General features: G+C 41.1%; 1 protein-coding gene across 1 annotated transcript; it reads right to left on the reverse strand.

The window, feature by feature from the left end:
* Positions 1–907: 907 nt before the first annotated feature.
* Positions 908–25,292, reverse strand: SOCS4 (suppressor of cytokine signaling 4). The gene is made up of 2 exons (XM_089309687.1): positions 24,935–25,292; positions 908–6,992 (listed from the first exon to the last, which is right to left on the reverse strand). Exon 2 carries the CDS (start codon positions 6,897–6,899, stop codon positions 5,574–5,576), a length of 1,326 nt encoding a protein of 441 aa, XP_089165813.1. The 5' UTR covers positions 6,900–6,992; positions 24,935–25,292; the 3' UTR covers positions 908–5,573.
* Positions 25,293–25,321: the final 29 nt, after the last annotated feature.

Raw genomic sequence — 25,321 nt, forward strand, 5'->3', positions numbered from 1 at the left:
TTAGTCCTGGCTCTGCTTATCAAAAGGATAATTTCCAGCTTTCTCTGCCTGCAATAGCTTAGTAACCAGGGGGGGGGGGGGATAAGGAGTGTGGGTGTGGGTGGGGGGAGGAATTCTGTTAGGCCATTCTGGTCTCAAGAAAACTTCTGAATGTACCCCTTACTGGATCACCCTCATTTGTACTTTTCCATAACGCACTGGACTGAGGCCATCTGGACGTAATACTTAACTTGGGGCTGGCACTGTGGTGTACAGGTAAAGCTGCTGCCTGCAGTGCGGACATCTCATATGGATGCCTGTTCAAGCCCCAGCTGCTCCACTTCCAGTCCAGCTCTCTGCTATGGCCTGGGAAAGCAGTGGAAGATGGCCCAAGTCCTTGGGCCCCTGCACCCACATGGGAGACTTGGAGGAAGTTCCTGGCTCCTGGCTCTGTGCAGCTCTGGCCATTGCAGCCAGTTGGGGAGTGAACCAGCGGATGGAAAACCTCCCTATTTCTCCTCTGTCTCTGTGTAACTCTTTCAAATAAATAAATAAATCTTTTTTTTTTTTTTTTTAAAGCAAAGCTCCTCCTTAACAGAGGCATTCTGATTAATCAAAGTAGATGGAAAAACAGAAAATTCTTGTTAAAAAAATACTTGCTTCTAATCTTTCACAGGTGTCAGATCTGCAGGGTGGTATAAAGACTTCCCTACCTTCTACCACCTTCCCCTTTAACCCTCAAAGCTGTTCTCCCATATCCAACTCCATGCTGACAATGGCTTTTGGAAGACCCAAACCAAAAACAAACGGTGTACTGTAGTAAGCCAGAAACTGTGTAACTCAGAGTTTTCAACTTTCCTTTGTCAGATACTAGGTTTAATGTGTGAGGTAAGCATAGACAATGTTTCCAAAAATGGAACACAACGCCTTTGGATTTTTCATAGTTTTAATTCAGAAATGAAAAGTTACTCAGATCAGCTTATTTGAACTCACATCCAATAGTAAACATTGAACTTCAGGATAAAAAATAAAACTGGGAAGAATCTACTTGTTTTGGGTAAGGGTGTAGGTCTACAAGTCTGATTGACAAGTCATAGCTTTGTAAAGTTAATAAACTGTATATTCAAGTATGTATAAGCCATACTTGGCTTATACAGAATTTATCCAATTCTAGCAAGGTCGGCATAATTTGAGAAAATCTACACCATGGCTCTCAAGTCTGAAAACTCAGATTTGATTATAACCACAGCAAAAGTGATTATCTTATTTCCTGCAAATGTAATCAACTTTTAAGATATCAATTTTACATAGACTTTACAATTTGTAAGAGAAAATGGCAGTCGTTCCTGCAGTTGCAGACGCTATGACATCAGTTCAAAGTGTACTGATTTCTCTATGGTCAAATCCTGCCCAGAAAGTCTATTAGAGTAACAAGAGAACAATTCTGCAAATTCCACTATGGGGATATGCTGAAAACCTATCATCACATTAGTATTTAACGGCTGTACAGTAATTATTTTCAAGTATGCTCCGAGAGTCACTTCTCATGGAATAATTATCCTTCAGGAATTAAAATGAGAATATTATTACTTAGATTTTATGGGATATGAAAAGACATAGGACTGAATAATCTCTAAAAAATATAAAGTAAATAAATCTTTGCTTTTTTGAAATAGAATTCATGTGTCCTAAATGTCTTTCTATTGGGTTATATCCATCATCTATATTTTTTACTTACAAGCCAGTTCATTTTATAAAGTTACCTCCAAATTTTGTGTCCAATTTTAGTGTATCAGAATGACAGAGAGGCTCTTGTAGCATTCCTCATTCCTAATAGGCCACTAATAAAGAACCCTTTGTGCTTTATGTTCTTTCCTTAGAAATAAAAATTAATGTAAAACTAATTATGTGGAAACAAAAATTATAAAGAATTTTCCCAAAGAAGAAACAATCTGCCCTTGACTTAAAATTTTTTTTTTCATTTGGAAATTAAATTACCATACATTACCCAGGCTATTTTACATTTAAACATTGTTTTCCTTGTTGTGTCTCCAGGAACGTTTTATAATTCAGTCTACTTTCCTGTGACATTCTCTGCCAAAATCAATACATAAGCCATTTATTGGATTCTGATTACAGTCAAAAGTGACTATTTTTAATGAAAACAAAGAATATAAGAATTATATCTTCTTTGTTTCACAGGAAGGAAGCTATTACGTGGATCTATAAAATGATCCAAACTTCAGAGACAGGAAGTTGGTAACTTGATTTATCTTCTTAATGGCTTCAGCTCATGAATAAATGATAAGGTTTATGTTTTTTTCATATAAAAAGAAATGGGAATTTGTATAATGACATGACTCCTATTTGCCACATTTGTCCTACTTTTGAAAGGATTTCTATTATTAAACCATTCTTTTTTATTATTTATAATAAAAATCCAAAACTTTAACTTAAAGTCATCCTTTTGACCAGAGCTGGTCATGAGCTGAAATTCAGGAAAGAACACAAGTTTGATCACCAAATCAATAAATCTAGCCACAGGCTGACTAAAAGCCTCCTTTAAGCGTGTTCCTATTAGGTCTTCCTTTAAATTAAACCATTCTATTTATAAATTATTTAAGTGGATGGCACAATTATAGAAAGATCACAAGTTTTCATACAAAAATCCTCAAAGAACTTAAAAAAATACCACTCAGCATATTTCAGTTATTATAATACGAATCAAGATGCTGTAGGTTAAAAAAAGATGGGGTATGTCCTACAAAACTTCAGAGAAAGATAGAAAAGTTCAAGTTTATATCCTGATTAGCACAGGATGATTCCCAAAGTGCAGTTAAGTATCTGGTCCAGACTTGCTATTAGCAATTAAGTAGCGCTCCCTTTCACTCAAGGATTTTCCCTGAGGTAATGCTCAAATTGTTAATTTTAATATTTCATCTTTTTTCTGTTAGTTCCATTCTCTCACCAATATACTCTACACATTTCCACCACGCTGAATGCCCCCTCAACCCTGCAATTCACACTTTTCAAATGTTCTCAAAGTTTAATCACAAAATTTATGTTTAGATATAGTGATATCACCCCATACTGTTCCTCTGAAAATTTGCTTTTTCCATAATCCAATAAATGTATTGAACATTTTTGATGAGTAAGTTTTTGAATAATGGATGTTCCTCCAAATGGATCTTCACAAAGACACAAAGGGGTTAACCTTTCTAAATTCCAATCTTTAAATGTCTTAAAAAATTAGTACTACTCTTTTCCCTTCATGGCAAACAATTCCCTTCTCAAGTCTTTATACTTCTACTTTCCAAATTTCTTTTCATTGCAGCAAGTACCAAAGAAAAATACAAACCATTTCAGAGTGAGTCTCTTCCCTGTTCTTAGTAGATACTTCAAGGCTACATATATGGCAGTATTTTGAAAATGTTGTTATTAATACCTTGAAGTTGAGAAAATAAAAAGCCAGAGAAAATATATCACAAGCAATCAGTTTGAATTATATGAAAAGCTTAGATCTTGACTTTCATATAAACACTAATTTTTACCACTATAAAAGACAACATAATTATATCTCATTTTTCTTTATAAAACTACTGTGTAACAGAATATTCATAAGCTAGTCATTCCTTGGGTTTTCTGTTCTGATAAAAAGTTATTTTTAAAAGAAGAATATTTAAAATAATTGTTTCACAGAAACAAAAAGTCTTTTTATCAAAGTCTGATAAAAAACTATAATCGTGGGTAGAGTTTTACCACATTGTCAATTTTCTTTCACCAAAGATGGATACTGAGGAAATGTTATGTTGATTAAGATAAGCTTCTCAGTGATCTACAAAAGTGCCACAATAAAGATGAGGTAGTATGACTTTCCACCATTCTAAAAGGTGAGCATCTTGAAAACAGGTATTTACCTCGATCCTGGTGTGATGGTAACCTGAGCCTCATCACTGCTCAGGGAAATGACATCATAGTAGCTACCCCTTACTGAGCCCGAGACAATCTTGAGATCACTGAGGAAAAAAATGCTAGAAGATAATGGTAACAATTTTTCGGTTTCGTTTTGTAATAATTGCTGAGGATTTTAAAGCTGTTACTGAGAAGTGTTATTTTTATGTTACCAGCAGAACTGCAAGGAAGGGAAATGCTATTTCAACATAAAGCAACAATTAGGAAACATCTGTTCTAACTTGGAAACTCGGAAGTTTCTTTCAATCCAGGTAGAAACAGTTTAATAATACAGCTAAACTAGCATCAATAAATCAATTATTATATTACAAATGCCAATTTGTACAAATGGGCAGACAACTCATTAGAAGAAAAACTGGGCAATCTGTATAGATTTATTAGTAACTGATCTTTTACAAAAAGAAGTTTGATGTTTTTAAAAATGCTGCCCTGTTCTTGGGAGTCAATTTAAATATTACCCTTTTGTCCTACTTATTGTTCAGTATGACATAAGCCATGTAGCTGTCTGAAGGCTTTATTTTGAAGCCACATTAAAAACATAAATTCTAAAAACAGGAGTAATTATTTGGAACTTGAAGATGAAGAGCAGTATTAAGCTTCCTGAATACTGAGTTCCATGTTTACTTCTTGAACTTGTATTCAGGTTAAATTTAAAGTAACAAAACCTTTTCATGTACTCTTTGTTCACCAGTAGAAACCTGTGGCTGCTTATGAACTGTGGAATCTCCCCAAAGTTAAGAGGCTAAGAGTTTCCACAAAAGGGCTAAGTAGAAGCAACAGTTAGTAAGTTAATATACAAAAACCCTACAGTAGCTTTAGTACTGTGTAACTATTAGCTGCTAAAAGTGCTATGGTTGTTTTTAAAGCCTCTGTAATAAAATTTGTTTTCAAGGCGTTATAACTCTTTCAGGTTAACAAAGAGACCTATCAGGTATAACAAACGATCCTACTACATTACTGAAGAACAGATGTACCTCCGGAATGTCATGTTCTCACGTGATTCTCACAGACCAGGTTAACCATATTAGAAATCCTGCTTTGTGGTTAATATTTAAAATGAAAACATTACATTTGACTTTAAGTCATTTTGTTACCTTTAACATCCCTTATTAGGAAATTAAAATGTCAGGTTAGTATGAATGGTGAATGACAATACTCATCTTTACTGAATATTTTTAAAACAACTCAAAGAAAATGGCGATGGGGAAGCTATATTTTATGTATAATACTGATGGTATAAATTAACAAAATTTTTTACATGTAGATAATATGATTATTTTTAAAGTATGAGACACAGAATATCCTAACGCAGTTTGCAATGCCTATCAAATTTCAAATATGCCTGGATCATACATAAATTAAGAAAAAAGTATTAAGTATATAATCTACACAGTTAAACAAAAACCAAAAATATCTGGTTAAAAATACCTATTCAATTTAGGGTATAACCTTAAACAATTAGTATATCATAGGAAAAATAAATTGATCTGGAAGGAAAATCTAGGACAAAGGACTATTTTGGATATCAACTGCCTTTGTAGAAAAGTTCAAAATGGCATAAGAAAAATAAAAATACTAACTGAAAATATGTATATAATTATTCCTATGTTCCTACCCTTTTCCTAGCATTGTTGTTCTGGTGCATCAATCCTGAGTACTCTAACTTTTGATTTATAATGATATTCCTTCAGATACAACTTCATGGGAGAAGGAATTGGAAGGGCATCAATGCCATCGTAAGTTGTACAATTACAAATAACTGTTCTGCATATATGCTGCAGGGAAAAGGGGAAAGTCCGAATTAAAGGAGTGGATAAAAGTGGTTCAAAAAACATACAGGCACTGGGATCCTTATAATGTTCTAGGAGACCAGTAATATCAGGTGAATGGAAGACACAAGGATCATGGGCATCAAAGCTAAAGTTGTGATTCCACTGTTCAATTCTAGCATGAAGAGAACGACTATAGCGTCTAAAGCTAACAGAGAATAAATAATCTTCCTGTGCTGAGTCTCGAAGTAAAAAGGTGCCCTCTGGTTTTCCTTCCAGTAGAGCTTCAGCTGCGTATTTGTCCATAACTCCCCAGTAGCACGGGTTGTTATTGATCTGAAGAAGGTCTGGAACGAGACAGTGGACATAGTCGATCTGCGTGTGGTACTTGGGAGGTGTTTCCAGCTGCAGGATTTCATCATCTATTTCCCACTTGGGTTTGTTCCTTTTTCTGGAACTTGTGCAAAGTGTTATAATTTCATCATCAGAATCCATATCACTATCTTCTATACTATTATTTGAAACCAGGTTCACCACTGAGTCAGTCACAGGACCACCTGTGCATGACGCATTGTTGGTAGTGATGACACAAGGCTGAACGTCGGTGTGTGAGAAACAGTTCACATCTTCTTCCATGTTCCTTCTTTGTTTTAGGTGACCATCCCGCAGTTCACTTGGAGACAAATCTGTGCTTACCCATTCATCTGATTTGGGATTTATAGGAGTAGTGTGTCGTTTAATAAAATGCCACCTAAAGGCTAAATCCGATCGAGGTGGGAAAGGACACTTATCTAACATAAGTTCACTGATATGAATTTTTCTTTTAGACGGAAGCCCTGAAGAGTGTCGGCTACTACAGTTCTTTATTGGAAAACACTGTCCCACAGCATCTTGCAGTTTCTGTTTCAGGGATCGACCTAAAAATCTATGCCCACAGGAGTGATCCAAGTCCAACTCAATGGATGAACAGCTGTGCTTCCTTTCTTGGCTTCTTAGAGGAACTTCCGTTTTCTCAACAGCATTCACTGTTTCAGTATCTGAACAATTCTCACTCTTTTTTGACCAAGATAACTTTTTTCCACTCCACACATAACCATCCTTTCTGTCAGCACTTCTACTCCGACTTGTTTTGGGCCTTACATCTACATTTTTATCGTTACTTTCACTACTTTCCGCCATTTTAAGAAATTATCCACAAACTCCAGTGTTATAAATAGTGCTTTTTCAGTTTTTCCAGGTGGAATTTTCTTCCAGGCACTTTCTGGATGTGTCCTAAGGAGGGGGAAAAAAAAAGTCATTAACCATTTGTTGTTGTCTACCTTGTATAGTTTACATTTTAAGACCCAATTAGATATGATGAAAAAAAAATCACAATTAGTGTTTGAAAAAGAAAGCGGATACTGAATATGTTGCAAGATAGTCCCAAGATACTTAACTCCCACGTAGATAATAAACTACTCTAACTCACACTAATAACATCATAGTGCCACACAGTTCTTAGTCTGAGTTCCCTTGCCATACTTAATTTTCAATGTGGATCAGAAAAAGCCAAGCCTCCTCCCTCAGTTACAATATACGCTCAAATGTGAATATAGTCTTAAAGAATATCTTACATCAATCTCGCCTCACATTTTATTCCACAACAGACAAAGTATTCTTTTTCTGAGACAGTCACAAATCTTTGTCCTAATGTTTGAGAACCACTACCTTATATAGTTCCTTTACTTCTGTCTCCTTGTTGCCTTTTTTTCTAAAATATGGTGGGGGTCGGGTGTGGGCATTTAGCCTAGCAGTTAGATGGCCACATTCCAGGTCTGGTTCCTGGTTCTAGTTCATGTAATTGGGCTCTGGCCACCCACATGGGAGACATGGATTGTGTTTCTGGCTCTTGGTGCTGGCCCAGACCAGCCTTGGCTGTTGGGGACATTTAAGGAGTGAACCAGTGGAGGGCAGCTTTCTCTGTCTGCTCCCTTCTGTCTTTTAAATTAAAATAAATAAAAAACATATAAATTGATGTTATTATTTTAAAAATTATTTATCTGAGAGGCAGAGAGAAAGAGAACACGTCCCCACCTCCCTCAACTCCCCAGTGCCCACAATGGCCAGGGCTGGACCAAGCTAAAGCCAGAAGTGGTGAACTCAATCCAGGTCTTCCACAAGAGTGGCAGGAACCTAATTACTTGAGCAGTCATTACTGTCTCTTAGTTTTCTTTTCTTTTATAAAAAAGATTTATTTATTTGAAAGAGAGAGAGAGAGGAGGAGAAGGGGGGAGAGAGAGAGAGATTTCTTCGATCTGTTGGTTTACTCTCCAGATGGCTATAACGGCCAGGGATGGGCCAGACCAAATTCAGGAGCCAGGAGTTTCATCTGGGTCTTCCACATGGCTGGCAGTGGCCCAAGTACCTGGGCCATCTTCCACTAGTTTCCCAGGCCATTAGCAGTGAACTATATGGGAAGCAGATTAGCTGGGACTCAAACTGGCACCCATCTAGGATGCCAGTGTTGCAGGTGATGGCTTTGCCCAATATGCCACAATGCTGGCCCCATCACTACCTCTTAAAGAGTCTGCATTAGGGCTTGGTGCTGTGGCACATGTTAATCCTTTGCCGGTGGTGCCCGAATCCCATATGGGTGCTGGTTCTAGTCCTGGCTGCTCCTCTTCGGATCCAGCTCTCTGCTATGGCCTGGGAAAACAGTACAAGATGGCCCAAGCGCTTGGGCCTCCGTACCCGCATTGGAAACTCCGAAGAAGCTCCTGGCTTCAGATTGGCTCAGCGCTGGCTGCTGCGGCCATTTGGGGACTGAATCAGCGGATGGAAAACCTTTCTCTCTATCTCTTCCTCCGTCTGTAACTCTAACTCTCAAATAAATAAATAAATAAATAAATAAAATCTTAAAAAAAAAAAAAAACAACAGAGTCTGCATTAGCAGAAAGCTGAAGTCAGATGCCTCTGTCAGGAATTGAACACTGGTATTCTGATATGGAACACTGGTGCCTAAACTGCTAGGCTAAGCAAGCATTCCCAAGGTAGCCTTGTCAATTCATTTCAGTAATTGGTAAACTGCACTATCAGACTAAGCATGGATTCCAGCCCAGGGGATGCACAGGCGCAGAAGAGAGGGTACGCAACAGTTGTGGCGCAAATGGTGGCGTCCTGAGAGTCTGCTCCATACAAGGTAATGGAGAGCCAGACTCAGAGCGTCTCCTTGCTGTGTTGATGCTTGAACTTGATGTGAGGGGACCCTGATGTGTGTCCTGTTGGTGGCTCTTGCATGCTGAGCAAGGCAGAGACTGGGGAAAATTTCCTCAGGATTTGAAAACACTGACATAGTTGAGCAAGTAGTACACAGTGTTGAAAGTGGAGTTCCATTCTCAGGTGCATCCTGTTTGACTTAGGAATTTCGTGAACATGAGGAAAAATAGACAGCATTCATGTTTTTGTTAACAATCATGTTTCAGTGATGTGAGTGACTTGCCTCATTATTAATAATGAGCTTTAGTTCAAAGTGGGATGTCAAATCACATTTGCCTTCTGCGAAAATCAATGAAAGCACTATGTGAGAATCAGTTCTGTGCATGAAATATAGGATAGTGTGTGTGTGTATATAAATATTGCTTTTTAAAAAAGAAATTGGGGCCAGCGCCGCAGCTCACTAGGCTAATCCTCCGCCTTGTGGCGCCAGCACACCAGGTTCTAGTCCCGGTCGGGGCGCCGGATTCTGTCCCAGTTGCCCCTCTTCCAGGCCAGCTCTCTGCTGTGGCCAGGGAGTGCAGTGGCCCTGCACTTGGGCCCTGCACCCCATGGGAGACCAGGATAAGTGCCTGGCTCCTGCCATCGGATCAGCGCGGTGCGCCGGCCACGGCGGCCACTGGAGGGTGAACCAACGGCAAAGGAAGACCTTTCTCTCTGTCTCTCTCTCTCACTGTCCACTCTGCCTGTCAAAAAAAAAAAAAAAAAAAAAAAAAAAGAAAAGAAAAGAAAAGAAAAGAAATTGGGCTGAAGTGATATAAAAAAATCAAAACACCTATGAAACATATCAATAATTTTATTGATAATAAACCATAATTTTACAGTGAAAAAAATAAAGAGCATGGTATTCGAAAAAACAGACACTGCCTTTTTGATCATTTGAAAACAAGCAGGTACATTTCTATAGGGCAATGCCTTTCCCATGAAGTTGGACAGACAAATGAGAAGTCACAATGTAGACCGGCCGTTGTGGCGTACTGGGTAAAGCTGCTGCCCGTGACACTGATATCCTACATAGGTGTCAGTCCCCGTCCCCATTGTTCCACTTTTGAGCCAGTTCCCTGCTAATGGGTTGGGAAAAGCAGCACAAATGACCCATGTGGGAGACCTGGAGGAAGCTCCTGGCTTCTGGCTCCGGCCTGGCTCTGCCCTGGCCATTGTAGCTATCTGGGAAGTGAATCAGCGGATGAAGATCTCCCTCTTTCTGTCTCTCCCTCTCTCTGTAACTCTGAATTTCAAATAAATAAATAAATCTAAAAAAAAGTCACAATGTAAAACACAGAATCTCATGAAAACAGTAATGATGGAGTATGGATGGAATTTAAGTAATTCTTTGTGTGTATGTGTGTGTGTGTGTGTGTTTTCTTGACAGGCAGAGTTAGTGAGAGAGATACAGAGAGAAAGGTCTTCCCTCTATTGGTTCACCCCCCCAGATGGCTGCTACAGCCGGCGCGCTGTGCTGATCTGAAGCCAGGAGCCAGGTGCTTCTCCTGGTCTCCCATGCGGGTATAGGGCCCAAGCACCTGGGCCATCCTCCACTGTCTTCCCGGGCCACAGCAGAGAGATGGACTGGAAGAGGAGCAACTGGGACAGAATCTGGTGCCCCAACTGGGAACAGAACCTGGAGTACCGGCGCCGCAGGTGGAGGATTAGCCTAGTGAGCTGCGGTGCCAGCCTTAAGTAATTCTTAAGTGGAACAAAATTTAAGCCAAAATTGGGGAGTACTGTTTCTATAATTTCAAATATTTTTACAAATTGAAGTCAAATTTCGTGACTGAGGAACTCAATCACTCTTCTAATTATGTTTATGTTAGAGAAACATTAAAAATCCCAACAGCTGGGGTAGGAGTTTGCATAGCAGTTAAGGTGTTACTTGGGATACCCGAGCTTATGTCAGAGTGCTGGCTTTGAGTCCAAGCTCTGCTTCCACTCTCAGCTTCTGCTAGTGCACCACGTGGGAGGCAGCAGGTGACGAGGACTCAAGTACTTGGGTCCTGGGATTGTGTTCCCGGGTTCTAGTTTTGGCCTGGCCCAGATCTGGATGTTGTGGGCATTTGGGCAGTGAAGCAGTGGATCAAGTTCTCCATCTCTCTGCCTTCCAAAGAAAATGAAAATAGAAAATAAATAAATAATAATAAAAAAGAAATCCAAACAGTCAAGTAAATGTTTATCTACAGATTCTTGAATCTGTTTTCAAAGTAGTAGGATTATAAACAAGCATCTGCATTGGCAATTATGATTGGCAAGTACATAAAAGTGTGAACTAATGACACAGAATTGCCACATAAAAGAACTCCAATTCTAAATATTGAAAAGCATTTGGTGATTATACTTATTATTTTGACTTAGTGAGCTCACTGGTATGTAATCATTCAAAATTCTTAGAGAGAAAATGTGTCCTTTGTAATTCTGAAAGAAAAATCATTTAGCACAGCCAAAGTCATATTCAACAATATGCTTCGGCTGTTCACTGACTAAACGCCACTGAACAAAAAGAAACCAGTAGGAGCCAACAATGTACACTGAAGAATATGAACAGCTACTGATTAAGGCCTGAAATATCGAGTGCTTTTATTTACTAAGTAAAAATCAAACTTAGCAGCTTATTAGCTGGGTGAATAACTTTACTCCACCGGGTGTGAGCTCCCCAATCTTGTCATCTTGCTACTTTTCACTGTGGAGCTTCTTCGTTCACTTTCTCTGTTCTTGAGGATATGCACATCTTTTACAGGGGCACTGCTTCAATCGTTCAACTTCTCACCATCCTCAAAAATAACCAAGTTGTCTATAAAATCTTTCAGCGATGCTAATGCTTCCTTACTTACAACTCTTTCTTTCCATTACTAAAATTTCTTTCCCATTAGTTAAATTTCTGAATGATGGGGCCAGCGTCGTGGCATAGTAGGTTAATCCTCTGCCTGTGGTGCCGGCAACCCGTATGTGTGCCAGTACTAGTCCCAGCTGCTCCTCTTCCAATCCAGCTCTCTGCTGTGGCATGGGAAAGCAGTAGAAGATGGTCCAAGTCTTTGGGCCCCTGCACCCGCATGGGAGATCAGGAAGAAGCTCCTGACTTCAGATCGGCACAGCTCCGGCTATGTGGCCACTTGGGGAGTGAACCAATGGAAGGAAGACCTTTCTCTCTGTCTCTCCCTCTGTCTGTAACTCTACCTCTCAAATGAATAAATAAAATCTTAAAAAAAATTTCTGAATGAGTAGCATAACTTGATTTCCCTTTAGGATGAAAACAGCTCTTAGGTTTTTTCTTGATTATAAAGGAAACAGGGGGGCGGCACCATGGCTCACTAGGCTAATTCTCTGCTTGCGGCGCCGGCACACCAGGTTCTAGTCCCAGTTGGGGCGCCGGATTCTGTCCTGGTTGCTCCTCTTCCAGTCCATCTCTCTGCTGTGGCCTGGGAGGGCAGTGGAGGATGGCTGAAGTCCTTGGGCCCTGCACCCGCATGGGAGACCAGGAGGAAGCACCGGGCTCCTGGCTTCGGATTGGTGCTGTGCTGCCTGTAGCGGCCATTTTGGGGGTGAACCAACGGAAGAAAGACCTTTCTCTATGTCTCTCTCTATCACTGTCTAACTCTGCCTGTCAAATAAATAAATAATAAAAAAGGAAATAATTATATAGTTTACAATGGCTGAATGAAAATCTTCTCTCAGAAGTCAGCCCAAAATGACAAGGGAAAATGATAAATAAATTCACAAGACTCACCTTCAATGAAACTAGGAGATATATATATACCCTCACTCACAAAATATGAGCACACAAAACAGAGGAGCAATAATTGACTCAGTAGTGGAGAGCTGAGTGACACCAGGTGCAGAAGGGTTAGGAAACCAGCCAACAGAGTAGGCAAAGTTCAGGACCCACACATGCCAGGTGTTAACAGAAAGTGTGGGTAGAGAACAGGGAGGAAAACAGGGAGGTAGGTTGAAAATCAGATAAAGATTAGTTAGATTTCTAGGCTCTTATCCCCACACTTACAGCAGATGGGACATTTATACATTTGTTATTTGGAGAAATTGAACCAGAGAGGCTTGGGACTTGGGAAACAAAATAGCAGAGAGGGGAGGCTTAGGACTAAAAGTGTAATGACTAGATGAAGGCTCCTTGTTCCTTACCTGTACAGCTCCCAGAACCCCAGCAGCCAGACTCACTACCTCTCTGAAAGGAGAGAAGGGAGCTGGTGCTGTGGCATAGCAGGTAAAGCCACCACTTGCAGTGCTGGCATCCTATATGGGTGCCAGTTCAAGTCCCAGCTGGTCTAATTCTGATGCAGCTCTCTGCTATGGCCTGGGAAAGCAGTAGAAGATGGCCCAAGTCCTTGGGCCTCTGCACCCACTTGGGAGACCTGGAAGAAACTCCTGGCTTCAGATCAGTGCAGCTCCTCCCACTGCGGTCATCTGGAGAGTGAACCAGAGGATGGAAGACCTCTCTCTCTCTCTCTGCCTAATAAGTAAATCAATCTTGAAAAAAAATAAAAATAAAAGGAGAGAAGACACTGTAGTGGAGAAATAGAATCTCCAAAGAGCAAAGACCTAGAAATGCTGACAGTTAGGAATTTTCTAATAAAAAGCCTGAAGGCCACTCAAGCACCCACTGAAGCTCACCTATCCACAGCACCGCCTACTCATACACATCTTCCAACTTAGAGAAGATATGACAACTACAAAGATTCTATTACAATAAACTGAGGGAGGCCAGCACTGTGGCATAGTGGGTAAAGCCGCCACTTGCAGTGCTGGCATCCCATTTGGGCGCCGGTTCGAGTACCAGATGCTCCACTTCTTCTTCTTCTTCTTTTTTTTTTTTTTTTGACAGGCAGAGTGCACAGTGAGAGAGAGAGAGAGTGAGAGAGAAAGGTCTTCCTTTGCCGTTGGTTCACCCTCCAATGGCCGCCGCGGCCGGCGCGCTGTGGCTGGCGCACCGCGCTGATCCGATGGCAGGAGCCAGGAGCCAGGTGCTTTTCCTGGTCTCCCATGGGGTGCAGGCCCAAGCACCTGGGCCATCCTCCACTGCACTCCCTGGCCACAGCAGAGAGCTGGCCTGGAAGAGGGGCAACCGGGACAGAATCCGGCGCCCCGACCGGGACTAGAACCCAGTGTGCCGGCGCCGCTAGGCGGAGGATTAGCCTAGTGAGCCGCGACGCCGGCCCAGATGCTCCACTTCTAATCCAACTCTCTGCTATAGCTTGGGAAAGCAGTGGAAAATGGCCCAAGTGCGTGGGACCCTGCACCCGCGTGGGAGACCCGGAAGGAGCTCCTGGCTTCGGATTGGTGTGTTCTGGCCGTTTTGGCCATCTGCGTTGAATCAGATGGAAGACCTCTCTCTCTCCTCCTCTATGTAACTCTGCCTTTCAAATAAGTAAGTAAATCTTTAAAAAAAGGAATCAAGAGGTAGCTGTTGTGGTACAGTGTGTTAAGCCACTGCTTAGAATATCCACATCCCACACTGGAGTGCCAGCTACTTTGCTCCTGATTCAGCTTCCTGCTAGTGCATCCTGGGAGACAGCAAATGATGGTCCAACTGGTTTGGCCCCTGCCACCCACATGAAACCTAGATGGAGCTGCAGACTCCTGGTTTTGGCCTGGCCTAACCCAAGTTGTTGAGGGCATTTGGAGAGTGAAACGTCAGATGGAAGACCTCTCTCCCTCTGCCTTTCAGGTAGATGAAAATAAATAAATAAACAGTTAAAAACGAGTCAAGATCAGAATAAGTGTTTTGGAAATTAAAAAATATAATTGCTGAAATAGTCAATAGGAAAGTTGGAGAGGCTGGTGTTGTAGTACAGAGTGGCTTATGCCCTTGCTTATGATGCTGGAATCTCATGTTAGAGTGCTGGTGCAAGTCCTGGCTGTTCTGCTTCTAGTCCAACTTTTTGTTAATGTGCTTGGGAATGCAGTTGAAGATGGCCTAAGTATTCGGGTTCCTGCCACCTATGTGGGAGACCAGTTGAGTTTCTGGCTTCTGGGGTGGCGCAGATCTGGCTGTGTTGTTATTTGAGGAGTTAACCTGCAGATGGAAGACTTCTCTCTCTGTTGTTCTACCTTTCAAATAAATGAGCAGATAGAGAAATCTTTTTTTAAAAAGTTAGAGGATAAGTTGAAGAAATAGGGAAAAAAAATGGGTAACAGAAAAATGGGTAGACAAAAAAGACAAGAAAATTAGGATTTCTTAAAAAAAGCAAAAAGTGGTGGGAAGAAATTATCAAGAAAATTGTATTAGATAATTTCTCAGAACTAAAGGATATTATCTTCAGGCTATGTGTATAACGTGTACGTGAAAGAGAAATGAGTTCCATGTTTAGACTTGGTTCCTGTCCCTACTGCATCTCACATTACATATACATAAATACGACAAATTCAGAAAGACGCAAAATCTGAAATCTGAAACATTTATTCCCAAGCATTTTGGACAAAGTACACTCAACTCATACTAAAGTTTTTCTGAAAGGGAAAAATGTTATAACCAAAGGACTGCAAATAAAATGACATTTGCTGGGGCTAGCTTCATGGTACAGTAGATCAAGCCTTGGCTCCAATGCCAGTATCCTATCTGAGCAGTGGTTCCCATCATGGCCACTCCAGTTCCAATTCAGCTCTCCGCTAATGCACCTGGAGCAGCAGTGGAAGATGGCCCAAGTACCTGGGTCCCTGTACCCATGCAGAAGTCCCAGATGGGGTTTTGGGCTCCTGGCTTTGGCCTAGCCCTGTGCTGGTCTTGTAGCCACTTAGGGAGTGAATCAATGAATGGAAGATCTGTCTCTCTTTAACATAAATACATCTTAAAAAAAAAAAAAAGAGTATAAGCATATTATTTAGAAATATGAAGGTAAATATTGGAAAAACATTAAAATGTTTGAAAGTAGATGCTCTTGGGATAGGATAAGTGAGGACTGCAGCATTTATCTAAGCTGTCCAGCTCAATTTAATTTTTCTTTTTTTTTTTGACAGGCAGAGTGGACAGTGAGAGAGAGACAGAGAGAAAGGTCTTCCTTTTTCTGTTGGTTCACCCCTCAATGGCCGCTGTGGCCGGCGAGCTGTGGCTGGTGCACCGCGCTGATCCGAAGCCAGGAGCCAGGTGCTTCTCCTGGTCTCCCATGCGGGTGCAGGGTCCAAGCACTTGGGCCATCCTTCACTGCACTCCCAGGCCACAGCAGTGAGCTGGCCTGGAAGAGGAGCAACCGGGACAGAATCCGGCACCCCGACTGGGACTAGAACCCAGGGTGCCGGCGCCGCAGGTGGAGGATTAACCTATTGAGCCGCAGTGCCGGCCTCAATTTAATTTTTTAAAAAATATTTATTCATTTATTTGAAAGTCAGAGTTACACAGAGAGAGAAGGAGAGGTCTTCAATCTGCTGGTTCACTCCCTAATTGGCTGCAATAGCTGCAGATGCACAGATTCGAAGCCAGGAGCTTCTTCCAGGTCTCCCATGCGGGTGCAGGAGCCTGAGGGCTTGGGCCATCTTCTACTGCTTTCCCAGGCCATAGCAGAGAGCTGGATTGGAAGTGAAGCAGCTGGTACTCAAACTGGTGCCTATATGGGATGCTGGCACTGCAGGTGGTGGCTTTACTGGCTACACCACAGCGCAGGCCCCTCAATTCAATTTTAACTCAGTTACATGTGTCATTTTGATGAACATAAATGTAATTCATGCTTACTGTAAAAAAGTCAAACCAGGCATAAAGTTATAAAGAAAAAAGTGACAACTACCCAAAATCCCATCACACAGCAGCAAGCATTCAATTTTCACTTTCTACATACTATTGGTGGCAGGAATGGAATTCCACAGTTCAGTGATGGGATGACAAAGTCCAGTTTCTGCTTTGTGTTAGCTTTCTGACCTTGAAACCTTAGTTCATTCACTTGTCAAATAGAGGTACTGATGCTATTTCACTGGGCTTTTGGGGATTAAATGAAATACTGAACATCAACTATTCAGCTCAGATTCTAAATGGAATAAGTACTCAAAAATGTTAACATGTATCTTCAAGTTTTTTTTTTTTAAGATTAGATATGTGGTTTTGTTAAAGGCACATACACCTGTTTTACAGTAACAGAAGGAAACTTCAAAAAGTTCCTGGAGGGACTGGCATTATGGTACAGTGGGTTAAGCTGCCCATGAGTGCTGGTTTGACTCCTGGCTGTTCCACTTGCAATCTAGCTACCTGCTAATATGCAAGGGAAAGCAATATTAGATGGCTAAAGTGCCTGGGCCCCTGCCACCACCCATGTAGGAGACCCAAATGGAGTTCCTGGCTCCTGGCCCATCTCTGGTCATTGCTGCCATTTGGGAAGTGAATCAGTGAATCGAAGATCTCTCTGTCTCTCCAGCTCTCTCTCTATAAGGCTTTCAAATAAATAAAACAGAAATCTTTAGAATAAAGCTCATGGAAAATCTGCATTATCTTTTAATTCAATTTTCCCATAAACTTTTTGAAGGTCTCTTGTAGTTCATGATAAAATCACAGAACACCTGTCTCTAGCCCAATGTTAGCCACAAAGAGATTTTATAGTGAATATAATTATGAAGGTAATCAGTTTTTCAAAGTGAAAAAGGATCGACGTGCCAGATACAGCTGAAACTCAACAGATCATGAAGCTACAGAAGAATTTGGTGTTTTCCTTTGGAGAACTTCTAGTTTTCCTATATACAAGTTTACATGCTAATAAAACAGGCTTCCTTTGGCAAGGCTACCAACTTGTATGTAACAGGTACCAATAAATCAAGTGTCTTTGGATTTTAGGTTAATTATCTGGATTTGTGTTAATGCTGCAGGTGCCCATAAAATAAAGTGAAATATATAACTGACTCAGATGAGTTCTCCAAACACTTACCCATACCTAAAGAGTTCATGTCTATGGCCATACCACCCTGAACACACCTGATCATGTGTAAGGAGTTAATGCACTGAACATTTTCTCATGACTAGTTATTGTTTTGTATCTTTGAATTATACTCTTATTTAATTTTCAGCTTCTCTTTTGCTAGAAAACTACGATTTCATGCTCAAGAAGCTTCATTTTTATAAAATGTTGTCTTGACAAATCAATACATGGTCCAGAACGTATTCTAATATCATAGTCTCCAAAGTAGGAAGAAGGCTTTCATTTATATTTGCCTAAAAATTAAAATTTGGGACGGGTATTTGGCACAGAAGTTAAGATGCTGCTTGGGATGCCTGCTTCCTGTCTTGGAATGCCTGGGTTTGAGTGCTGGCTCCACTTCTGATCAAAGCTTCCTGCTAATTGTGTACCCTGGGGGGCAGCTCAAGTGGTTGGGTCCCTGCCACTGATGTGAAAGACAGAGATTACTTTCCAGCTCCTGGCTCTGGCTATTATGGGCATTTAAGAAGTGAACCAGTGAACAGATCTTTCTGTGTTGGTCTGTCTGCCTTTCAAATAAATATAAAATTTCTTTTTAAGCTGCTGAAAGTATAGAAAGTACAGTTGACATGTCCTCATCACTCACCGTCAGATAGATTCCTGAGGGAATGGTAGGTGTTCCAAAAGGTTTTGTCTATTTCTTTAATGACTTTCACTGTAGTGCAGTTGCTTGTATATCACTGGAATGAATTCATGGATTGTAGTATTTTATTTTATTCGAAGATTTTATTTACTTATTTGTAAGTCAGAGTTACAAAGTGAGAGATCTTCCATCCACTGGTTCACTCCCCAGATGGTTGCAACAGCCAGGGCTGGGCCTCGCCAAAGACAGGAGCCAGGAGCCAGGAGCTTCATTTGGGTCTCTCATGTGGGTGGCAGGGGCCCAAACACTTGCACCATCTTCCAACGCTTTTCCCAAGCCATGACCAGGGCGCTGGATTACAGCTGAAGCAGCCTGGACATGAATTGGTGTCCATATGGGATGCTACGCCACAATACTGGCCCCTAAATCAAGATTCTTAAAAATTAAAAAGAGGGGCCAATGCTGTGATGCAGCGAGTTAAAGCCTCAGCCTGCAGCGCCAGCATCCCATATGGGTGGTGGTTTGAGTCCTGGCTGCTCTACTTCCAATCCAGATGTCTGCTATGGCCTGGGAAAGCAGTGGAGGATGGCCCAAGTCCTTGGGACCCTGCACCCATGAGGGAGACCCAGAAGAAGCTCTTGGTTCCTGGCTTCTGATCAGCTCAGCTCTGGCCATTGCAGTCATCTGGGGAGTGAATCAGCGAATGGAAGACGTCCCCCCACCCCACCCGTAACTCTTTCAAATAAATAAAATAAATCTTAAAAAAAAAAAATTAAAAAGATTTCAACCACTCTGCTCTCACTAAAATTTTTTAGTTGAGAGGAAAATAATTTTTATTGTACAACAATTAATGATGAGTTTTTTAAAAAGGTACTTTGGTGGTATTTTTTTTACCTTTATCTGTAAAATCTGAAACTTATTCTTCCACAGAACTAGTGTCCTCTAGAATACCGATAGGGGAACAGTGGCAGAATCAAATATTAGGAAAGCAAGTGGAAAAAAAATGGGGTTATAAACCTGAACAAACTGTTCCAAATAGTCTATAATTAACTGTACAAAAGAATTAGAAGAGACAAAAAAATGATAAGGTGGCTTTACTACCAACCTTATGTAGTACAGAAATCAAAGATGCTACTTTGAAAGATGCTGATGAATCAAAGGTCTTCGATGGTAGCTATAGATTTTGTTTTTTTTAAAGAGAGAAGAAAGAATTACTTGGAAGAAGGTGGCTTTGGTTCTTGATTAGCCAATTTTTTATGAATGGAGGTATGTTACACAGCCCTGAGGAGTACACAGTGACATCTTGCTTTTTTTTTAATCATTAAAAAAAAAAAAGAATAGTGACAGCTTTAACAGAATGAATGCTCACTTATGGTCATTTCACTAATAAAAGATTTAAAGGGTTCAACTTCATTTCTCTGGATAATTCAATTGTCTTCTGTTGTTGTTAGATAACATAACATTACTGTACACATTAATTATTCACTGAACTACTTTTGTCTACAGTGCTGATGTATATCTAAGACTAGAATTCATGTAAATACTAAATTGAAATAACTTTGATCCTATAGAGTAATTCAGCATGCTACATAAAGAATTCACAAATAAATGATTATTCAAGTAGAATTTTAGCTTTGGGACTTTCCCTAGCAAATCCATGATTTCAGTACCTGCCTTCATGTACTCAAGAACTCTTTGGAAGCATTCTGATGACAGTCTGTGATATTTGAGTTATGGTCTGCAGAAACATCTAGGCTCCATAAACAATCTATTACCAGATAACAGATGAATTCACTGGAATCTTAAGGGAAAAAAAATACAAAAGCAAGTTTATGAGAAAAATCTCTTAACTAAAAAAAAAATAATCATTACAAAAGGCTGTCAGGAAACATTTTAAAGTATCTCCTCTTTACATGCTCCAGAGCCAGGGTGCCCTGGGACTTAACTGTATTTTTTTTTAAAGGAATCACTGATTTTTAGTACCACTATATCCTCTTTCCCTTTTCTCCCCATTTTTTCCACTTGCTTTCCTAATATTTGATTCTGCCACTGATACCCTATCTGTATTCTAGAGAACACTAGTTAATGACTACAATTAATAATATATGGTATACATCAAAATTGCTAAATTAGATATTAACATTCTCATCACCAAAAATAAGTCGGTGAAGAAAGATATGTTAATTAGCTTAAATGACTCTATAATGAAGATACAGATCAAAATACCACCTTGTATCCCATAAATACACACTTACTATTTGTCAATTAAAAATAAATAACAATGGTGGATGCATCGTGGCATAACGGGTTAAGCCACAGCCTTTAATGCCAGCATCCCACTGCTCCACTTTTGATCCAGCTCCCTGATAATTCACATGGGAAAGCAGTGGAAGACGGCTTAAGTCTTTGGGCTTCTGCAACCATGTGGGAGACCTGGATGAAGCTCCTGGTTCCTAGCCATTTGGGGGAGTGAACCAGGAAACAGAAGACCCATCTCTCTCTCCCCGCTGCTTCCCCATAACTCTGCCCTTCAAATAAAATAACTTGTTTTTAGGGTTTATTTATTTATTTGAAAGGCAGAATTACAGATGCAGAGGCGGGGTGTGTGTGTGTGTGTGTGTGTGTGTGTCTTCCATCCTCTTGTTCACTCCTGAAATGGATGCAATGGCTGGAAATAGGCCAATCTGAAACTAGGAGCCTGGAGCTTCTTCCAGGTCTCCCATGCTGGTGCAGGGGCCCAAGGACTTGGGTCATCTTCTGCTGCTCTCCCAGGCACATTAGCAGGGAGCTGTATCGGAAGTAGAGCAAACAGGATTCAAACCGGCGCCCATATCTATCTGATACTGGCACTGCAGGCAGCAGCTCTTCCTGTTGCACCATAGTGTGGGCCCCAAAATAAAATAAATCTTTGAAAAAATAACAAATAGGGGCTGGCTGAACATTCACTAGGAGTGTTAACAACAACAAAAATCTCATTTAGCTTAGGTTTTCCCATTGTAAAATCTGGACAATGTCAGCTAGCTACCTGGTGTTTTTATGGCCAGTACTAAAATGTATGGAAGCAACATACACTGATTGAGCTTAATGAAAATAAATATTGACTACTTCCTAGTAATACTCAGAACTTTTCACATAGAATAAGGAAATTTCTTAAAACGAGAGGTGGGAAAGTGGCAAAAATCAGGAAAAAGGAAAGAGGAAACAAAGGCTACCTACATGGCTAGAAAATCTGCACGAGGACACACCTTAAAAATGTGAAGCTGAGGAAGCTCCAGCATTTCTGAAATATCATAAAGCACTTTACAGCACGCCTAAAATTAAACATGCTCCTACTAAAAAGTTGTGTGGAGTTCCTTACAAATTTAATTAGTAAATAAATAAACAGAAATGGTAGGCAAAAATTTTTAAGGCTGATTATAGATTATTCTTTTCATTGTTTTACAACAATTACATACTCTTACATTTAAGGTTTGGTAACAAGTTTCAACCACAAACTAATAAAAGGTGACTAGACTTAAATGCAACTGCTTTTATGTCCTGATATGTTTTATTAAATTCTAAGTTTTGGCCGGCGCCGCGGTTCACTAGGCTAATCCTCCGCCTGCGGCGCTGGCACCCCGGGTTCTAGTCCCGGTTGGGGCGCCGGATTCTGTCCCAGTTGCTCCTCTTCCAGTCCAGCTCTCTGCTGTAGCCCGGGAAGGCAGTAGAGGATGGCCCAGGTCCTTGGGCCCTGCACCTGCATGGGAGACCAGGAGGAAGCACCTGGCTCCTGGCTTTGGATAGGCACAGCGCACCGGCTGTAGCAGCCACTTGGGGGGTGAACCAACGGAAAAAGGAAGACCTTTCTCTCTATCTCTTTCTCTCTCACTGTCTAACTCTGCCTGTCCAAAAATAAATAAATAAATAATAAATTCTAAGTTTTATGGCAATAGCTATGATTTGGAGAAGCAGTGTGATGGACTACCCTGGATTAGGTGACAAAACTGGGTCTGACATTTAGGTGTGTCACTTTAGACAAAGCTTTTCTGAGACTTAGTTTTTCTACCTATAAACACAGATATCGGTTATGTTGTAGTAAAAGATACAGCATCAATTCAACACAAGAATCAAATACTGGTTGTCATTAGGGGAACTGGGTGGCTGAGAGTAGGAGACTTTTACTGTATGCATATCACCTCAAGTTTACATGTACACAAGTATTTTTTACCCCAAAATAAATTAAGTAGGCTAGGAAATTTCAGGACATATAAAAATCAGGAGATACACAAAACTTCAGATCTCTAACTTGCCTTAGATGTTTTTTTCCAATACTTTGTCCTCCTGAGCTACTGTTACCTTTAGTCTTATCTTTCACAGTATTAACTATTTTTACATCAACAACATAATTTTACTGAAAAAGCATTTTACAAATTCCTTCCATAAGGTAATACTGATAAAGTTTCTTGGATCGATGCTGTATGATTATACATTAGTCATATAACTAATACTATTGATAGAAAAGTAATGTATCCAATATTTGTAAGTCTAACAGTACCCTGAGTGGTCACAGCAGGACAAGCTAACCTACACTGCAACTAAATCTGCGACCTTGGCATCATTTTCAGTTAGTACATTCATCCACCCACTCCTATGAGACACCGCTGTTAATAATGAATAAATCAATATGGAAAAATTTGACACCCCTATCAGTGACACAGCTATATTCATTTCTTTCTTAAAAATCTAGATTATCTTAAATAACCAATTTTGTTAGTATTTAGGGTACACATTTGATTATTGCACTATGTTGTTTGAATGTTGATTTCCCTCAACAAAATCACAAAATCATTAAAGGCATTATAATTTGTAGGCATTTAACTGAAACAAATGGAACTGTGAAAACAAATTACACTAGTAAAAGCAAGAATGCTTCTTTTGATATCTGAAAAATTTTACTGGATAATGATTTAAACAAACCCCACTGTAAACAAAGCCACTCACCTACAATACCTTGTTAATAACAGGAGACATTGGTAATAATTGGCTTTCTATATCCATTAATATTTCCCATGTACTTTTAAAAATTTGATGGAGGCATCATCTGCATTTTAGAGATGAGAATTCCACATTCAGGAAAGTAAAGCAGCTTATTCAAGGTCACACAACGTGTCAGTGTGAAAATGAAAATGTAGGGATGTTTGACTCTAAGGCTTAAGCTCTTTCTAGACACGTGAAATCTGCAAAAGAAAAATTTTTTTAGCCTATCATCAAGTGGCTTGATCGCTAAGGCAGAGAAAGAAAGACTGCATTGACCACTGATAGTTTTCAACATATCATGGCTAAGGCATTTCACAGCTGTAATTCCTGTTAGGATTTGCAGATTCTTCTTTTGCGGGACTCTGACTACTACACTGAAATTTCATGATGATTTATTCAAATTAGAGATGGAGTGTTATCAGGGTTCATCTTTAACCCATATTCTATCCGATAATACTCAGCTATATGGACCAAAAATTATGAGTCAATCTAGCTAAAAGCAAATGCTCTCCAATAAAACGAAGACACTCAGAAAACATCATCTCAGGTATCTCTGCTCTTGTGGAAATTCACAGCACGTTATTCCCCCACAAATCTCAAAGCCTTTTTGAACCAATCACTTGTCCTCTTCATTCATGTACAAACTCCAGCAGGCCCATTTGGAGTCCTAGCCCTAAAAACAACGACTCCCACCAAGGTTAAGAACACCACGGCTTGCACGGCTTGCACGGCTTGTCTAAAGGCGCCTGCAACTTTCACAATGCAACTGGACAGAAAACAATAGGGAAATCTCTACAATGGAAAAATAATGTCTCATTGAAGTCCTAAAATAGTCTCTGATTGAGACTGGAAGGTAGCCCCCCCCCCCCCCCCCGCGCGCGCCGCACACATAAGAACCCAGAGAAATTCTCAAGATAAATACCAAAGAAAGAATATATTTGTGAAGGTTTTCACCAGGTACCGGTCTACCAATATGGAGAACGAGAAAGGCACAGACTTGATGGCCAACACCTTAGCACATAGATCGCACGGACGAAGCCAAGTATTCAACAACACAGCTCGGTCCTAATGCCTCTAATACGCATGGCAATGAACTTCAGATCGGATCTGAATGGGGAAAAACAAGTTACTTTCTCCTTAAGGGATTTTTCTGGATAGAGTTGGCGAGGAAGAAGCATTAACGAACACGCCATACCTGTCGGAACCGACAGCAACCACCAGACCTGAAATTCTTTCCTCCTTTATCTCTACAGAGGTGACAAGGTGACAGCACGAGGGATGCTAAGATTAAAGGCTCCAGGAGGTTTCGCTTTCCGTTCCTCTAGAACAGATGCCCAAAGATCTGTTTCTAACCAAGCCCCTGGAAAGGGGTGGATCCGTTCCGGGACCTGGAGAGAGGTCTGCCTGGGAAGGCAGGGACACGACCCCGGCCTCCAAGGCCAGGCAGCGGCCACCCTTCCCCCACTCACCTCCCGGAGCGCAGCTTTGCTGGGGCGGTCCGAGCAGCAGCCGCCATCACCATCGCCATCACCCTGCGAGCTCGCCGAAGCGCTGAAGGAGGCCCTGCCGCTCCGGCACCTCGCGTGGGTCCTCCGAGGCGGCTGCCTTCCAGCGAACCCACCCTCCCCGCCCCGCCCTGGGGCGCTCGGTGCTCGTCCCGGGCGTCGCAGCCGCTGCCTCCGCCGGCTCCCCAGGCGCCGCCAGCACTTCCGTGTTCGGCTCCCTCCTTTCTTCCCTCGCTCCCCGGCACCGGCTCTTTCCCTCGCGCCCGGCGCGCCGTGACGCCACCACCCGGCGACCTCACCGGGAGCTGCGCTGGGCGGGGGCGGGGAAGGGGGCGGTCTGCGCAGGCGCAG

The sequence above is a fragment of the Oryctolagus cuniculus genome, chromosome 12 (genome assembly GCF_051225735.1).
Source record: "Oryctolagus cuniculus isolate XC-2025 breed Fujian yellow rabbit chromosome 12, ASM5122573v1, whole genome shotgun sequence".
Lineage (NCBI taxonomy): Eukaryota > Metazoa > Chordata > Mammalia > Lagomorpha > Leporidae > Oryctolagus > Oryctolagus cuniculus.